This window comes from Phalangium opilio, unplaced genomic scaffold, assembly GCF_054372755.1.
Source record: "Phalangium opilio isolate 3A_F unplaced genomic scaffold, DU_Popi_V2 ptg001675l_1, whole genome shotgun sequence".
Taxonomy (NCBI): domain Eukaryota; kingdom Metazoa; phylum Arthropoda; class Arachnida; order Opiliones; family Phalangiidae; genus Phalangium; species Phalangium opilio.
Window position 1 is genome coordinate 1,912,115 of NW_028324261.1, and position 6,283 is coordinate 1,918,397.

The 6,283-nt window shown below is 36.0% G+C and overlaps 1 protein-coding gene across 1 annotated transcript; it reads right to left on the reverse strand.

Annotated features, from left to right (window-relative positions):
- Positions 1-1,138: 1,138 nt before the first annotated feature.
- LOC149582495 (uncharacterized) lies at positions 1,139-2,330 on the reverse strand. Its single transcript, XM_089864132.1, has 2 exons — positions 1,975-2,330; positions 1,139-1,832 (listed from the first exon to the last, which is right to left on the reverse strand). Coding segments are annotated over exons 1-2 (633 nt in total). The 5' UTR covers positions 1,977-2,330; the 3' UTR covers positions 1,139-1,201.
- Between the last annotated feature and the right edge of the window lie 3,953 nt (positions 2,331-6,283).

Here is a 6,283-nt window from a genome sequence, read left to right on the forward strand (position 1 = left end):
TAGGGGCACTCCAATTCTCCACTAACGGGTACAGTGCCGAATCCCAATTTCTCCAACTCTTCTTTGAGTGTATCCCTGTTGAAATCGAGAGAAAGATATCGTATATAAAATACCCAGAGAACAAAATAAAATATTGAGAGAGAAAGATCTAGTATATAGTATACTCAGAGAACAAAATATAATATCGAAAGAAATAGGTTTAACATAAAAAAAATCATACTTGCATTAAAGATGATTTAGGAACAATTTTAGTTGTACATTATTTAATATATATTAATTTAAGTAATTTAAATTACTATGGTCATGCACTATATGTATAAAATTACAAACTAAGAAATTTAGATTCCAGAGAGTGTACTTACATTATAACGTAGAGTTTCCTGCGGGACTATAGTTGCTGAATTCCGCTGCTGTGGTACTTTAGTTGCTGGAGAGAGCTGGGTTAGCCGTAAAATGATCTTATCGCCACGTGCAGGAGTTTTTATACATGATAAACCGGAGACCTTTGATAAGCCCGATAAGATTTCTAGTCTCAATGAAAACATCGATAAACCCGATAAGATTTCTAGTTTCGATGAAGACATCGATAAGCCCGATAAGTTTGGAAATAGCGTGAGTGATATCGGTTATCGGTTCTGGTTTACCCCCGCCATGTGGAAATATATTGATAAATAGTTCTAGTTTAGGTTCTGGTTTACTATCTGGAAATTTTCCTACCACGTGGAAACATATCTTATCGATAGAAGATTTCATATTTCTTATCGGTTCTTGTTTATCGCCGGCAACGTGTCTATTCACGTATCTAGATATTTCAAACCACCACCACGTGTAAACCAGTCTTAGCATTTTAATTCTCCTCCGGAATGGTTTTAAAGATACAACTCGTCTTAAATACATTTTCAACCATATTATATTGATATAAATCTTTCACGTTTAGACAATCGAGGTCAGACGTAGTTATAGAAAGTCCGCGATATAATTATAGCACGTGGAGATGGACCCCGTAAAACATTAATAAAATGTGCGAAATTATATTTTTAGTCATTTCGAGGATGCGAACCTTCTAATTCACAAAAACCTTAGGCCTAATTTAAACTAACCTATTTAATTATTCATTATAAATGATAAGACTTCAATATTTTTCAAGTTTTATTCATAAAGCAAGTTTTGAATAACATATTACATTTGAAGCAATTCTTTTTCAAAATTCCATACTTAAAAATGTTGAATTATTAAACAATTGGATAATTACATTGATATCTAAATTATTAACAGCATTTTCGTAATGTAAATTCACGCGTTCAATCCAGTCCATAGTCATGCACTCGTGTTGTAGCTGAGATCCGTGGGATATGATACAACCGTTGCAGGCATCCTTTATGTACTTGGTCAGTTGTTGTTTAACAATCTCGTCGACCTCCGAGGACACGCGCTTAGCGGCGTTTAGAAATGTTACCACTTGATCGTGCTTCTCCAAAAGTTTCCCCCAAAGGACGGCTCCAATTGCAAACCCAATCCTGGTCGGGTAGAGTGTTCCGTAGTTTACACCACTTCCCGCCCTCATCTCACGAATGTTGAGTACTTTCCAATCCTGGTACATATTCAGTTCGATACGTTTCAGGTTCGACCCATCAAAGAACGAAGACGACGGTGTAGCACCATCATTCAGGAAATAGTTGGTTACTTGTTCCCGCATTCCGTAGAGTTGATAATATTCAGCCTCCGTCAACGTGATGCCGGTTGAACCGTCCGTTAAGCCTAGTCTAACTTTACAGTCAGGAGTAACCGAGACGGACTTCGTGGATGATATTTCGAAGATATTGGTGGTGTCCCTAATTAGAGAAAAACAAATTAATTAAAATCCACACACACATAATTTAAACCTATCTCTAGAAATATTCTAAATGTCTAAGACATGTTCTATATATATATTTAATTAAGGATAGAATTTTAGACTCCGGAGAGTGTACTTACATTAGCGTAGAGTTTCCTGCGGTGAGAGAGAGAGAGTCCTGCTGGTACTTTAGTTGCTGGAGAGAGTTAGGTTAGCCGTAGAATGATCTTATCATCGTGTGCCTGATTTTTTATGCCCGATAAACTCAAAAACCTTTGATAAGTCTGATAACACTCGATGAAGACATCGATAAGCTTGGAAATAGCACGATATCGGTTCTGGTTTTTCCCCACCACGTGGAAAGATATCGATAAACAGTTCTTGTTTCCGTTATCGGTTCTGGTTTACCCCCACCACGTGGAAATATATCTTATCGATAAATAGTTCTAGTTTCGGTTCTGGTTTACTATACTATCTGGAAATTTTCCTACCACGTAGAAACATATCTTATCACCACGTGCAGGAGTTTTTATACTTGAGAAACCTTTGATAAGCCCGATAAGATCTCCAAGACATCGATAAGTTTGGAAATAGCACGATATCGGTTCTGGTTTACCCATGCCATGTGGAAATATATCGATAAACAGTTCTTGTTTCAGTTATCGGTTCTGGTTTACCCCCACCACGTGAAACGATATCGATAAACAGTTCTAGTTTCGGTTCTGGTTTCCGTCGCCACGTGGAAAGATATCTTATCGATAAATAGTTCTAGTTTCGGTTCTAGTTTACTATCTGGAAATTTTCCTACCACGTGGAAACATATCTTATTGATAGAAGATTCCATATTTCTTATCGGTTCTTTTTTATCGCCGGCAACGTGTCCATTCACATATCTAGATATTTCAAACCACCACCACATGTAAACCCGTCTAAACATTTTAATTCTCCTCCGGAATGGTTTTAAATGGTGAGTTGAATTTATTTTATAGGTGAAATATTGCATATCTACTACCATATACTGTAAACAGAGATCCGAGGCTTAATATTCAGTTTATAACTTATATTTACAAACAGTTCTTACCAAGTTTTCTTATTATTCGTATGTTTTGTTTCGGAGACAAGCAACACCCACTTAAATAAATAGTCATTTAACGAAGTTTCCATTAATGTGTTAGTAATTTAACGACACTTTCAAACACATTCTAGTCATTTATCAACAAGTTCAACCATCTTTTCCTCAACCCTTTCAACGACTTTTTATTCATTTAACAGCACTTTCACGCACGATTTAGTCATTTAACAACACTTTCAACCAAATTTTAGCCATTTAACAACACCTCCAACCGCTTTTCAGTAATTTAACGACATTTTCTATCATGTATTAGTCATTTAACGACACTTTCAACTACATTTTAGTCATTTAACGACACTTTCAACCACATTTCAGTCATCACATTTTAGTCATTTAACGACACTTTCAACCACATTTCAGTCATCACATTTTAGTCATTTATCAACAAGTTCAACCATCTTTTTCTCAACCCTTTCAACGACTTTTTATTCATTTAACAGCACTTTCACGCACGATTTACTCATCGAACAACACTTTCAACCAAATTTTACCCATTTCACAACACCTCCAACCGCTTTTCAGTAATTTAACGACATTTTCTATCATGTTTAGTCATTTAATGACATTTTAATTAATGTTTTTGTCATTTAAAGACGTTTCCATTAATGTTTTAGTCATTTAACGGCACTTTCAACCACTTTTTAGTCATTTATAAGCGCATTCAACCATCTTTTTTTTTTCCTCAGCCATTTCAACGACTTTTTATTAATTTAACATCACTTTCTACGACTTTTCATTCATTTAACAACACTTTCAAGCACGATACAATAGGTTAGGTTAGGTTTGGTTTGGTTTTATACCCGAGATTTAGATTACCCACGCAAAGGCTTAAGAATTTCAAATTTCGTGTCAAAGTTTTGAAGTGTTTTGAATTTCCAGTTTTTCTTAAATATTTAAATAAATGCAATTAATATTAATTATTTTCTTCCACAATTATATAATTTAGCTAAATATATTAGTTAATTGACTTCATCCCGAGGTCGACTAAAGCCCTAAAGTTCCTAAACAAACATTTTGGACAGACAGCAGGAATTCCGATCCCATTTCCACTTTGGCGCGAGATTTGAAAATATCAACTTAGGGGATAAGTGTAGAGATTTAAATAGAATATTCGCAGTGCGATAGGCTTAGAATAGGTTGGGTTTGGTTTGGTTTTATACCCGAGATTTAAATTACCCACGCAAAGGCTTAACAATTTCAAATTTCGTGTCAAAGTTTTGAAGTGTTTTTGAATTTCCAGTTTTTCTTAAATATTTAAATAAATATAATTAATATTAATTATTTTCTTCGACAATTATTTAAGTTAGCGTGCGTTGCACCCTGTTAAGTCAATAAAATTATTATTAATGGTATGTATTAATTAATATTAAGGTTTGAATCAGAATGTATGCCGTCTGTCACCATTCCCAAAATATCTTAGTATATAAGACGTTTAGTTCCTAATACATTATAACTGTAGTATGACATCCCAATCTTTGCTTGCCTTATCAGCAAACTCAGGATTTTGAAAATCACAATGAACTTTGGTCTTGATTGAAGTCCGATAAGGCTTAACATTTTCAAATTTCCCGCCCAAATAAAAACAAAATGGCGCCGAGAAGAAAATACCACCGAGAAAAAAATGGCGCCGAGAATGACGTCAGAGAAAAACAAGATGGCGCCGAGAAAAAAAAATGGCGCCCAGAAAAAATGGCGTCCATACCATTGATACCATTGAATACCATCGATACCATCGATACCATTGAATACCAAGTGAATTTGAATCGGCCTTTTCTACCTACTCACTTATTTTTATTATGTTACTTATGATTTTTGCACTAAACTTTGGAGGCTCATAACTCTTGTTCTACAAGAGGTACTGGGATCTCCTTTGGATATGTTATAGTACTCTTTGCTCCCCATACAAGGATACTTTAAACTTGAGGCTACCTCAATATCGTCGTCAACTTACGTTTTGTCTCACTTATTGTTAGAAGGTTACTTTTGATTTTTGAAAATATACTTTGCAGGCTCGTAGCTCTGTTTCTACTGGAGATACGGGGATGTCCTTTGAGTATGTTATAGACCAATTTGTCCCCCATCTAGCCATACTAAGAATTAGGGCTACGAAAAACAGTAGTCGAGTAATTAAGCTAATCGTAAACAAACAAACCCCTCCATAGGAAATACATTAGACTAAATTCTGGAGGCTCGTAACTCTGGTTCTACCAGAGATACGGGGATGTAAATAATGTGACCTTGACACAAATGTTCGGATAATTATAAAGGTCTTTGCATGTTCCAAGCAAAAAAAAAAAACTTCGCGGTTTCGAACGTGTGGCCTTCCGAGAGTGAGGCGGATGCGATAACCGCTACACTAAAGGTATGTTATTATTTTTAATCGAAAGAACAGGGTCAAGTAATTAAGCAATACGTGAACAAACAAACCCCTCCATAGAAAATGCATTAGACTATACTTTGCAGGCTCGTAACTCTGTTTCTACTGGAGATACGGTGATGTCCTTTGAGTATGTTATAGTCCAATTTGTCCCCCATCTAACCATACTAAAAACATTGAGCTACGACAAACAGGGGCCGAAAAATTAAGCTAAACGTAAACAAACAACCCCTCCATAGAAAATGCATTAGACTATACTTTGCAAGGCCCATAACTCTGTGTTTACTAGAGATACCGGGATGTCCTTAGGATATGTTATGGTCCAATTTGTCCTTCATCTAACCATACTAAAAACTTTGGGCTACGACAAACAGGGGCCGAGTACTTAAGCAAAACGTAAAGAAACAAACCCCCTCCATAGGAAATGAGTTAGACTATACTTCGCAGGCTCGTAACTCTGTTTCCACTGGAGATACGGGGATGTCCTTTGAGTATGTTATAGTCCAATTTGTCCCCCATCTAACCATACTAAAAATATTGAGCTACGACAAAAAGGGGCCGAGTAATTAAGCTAAATGTAAACAAACAACCCGTCCATAGGAAATGCATTAGACTATATTTTGCAGGCCCATAACTCTGTGTCTACTAGAGATACGGGGATGTCCTTAGGATATGATATAGTCCAAATTGTCCCCCATCTAACCATACTAAAAACATTGAGCTACGACAAACAGGGGCCGAGATATTAAGCAAAATGTTCGTCAACTTTGGTATCGTCTCACTTATTTTTATTATGTTACTTATGATTTTTGCACTAAACTTTGGAGGCTCATAACTCTTGTTCTACAAGAGGTACTGGGATCTCCTTTGGATATGTTATAGTACTCTTTGCTCCCCATACAAGGATACTTTAAACTTGAGGCTACCTCAATATCGTCGT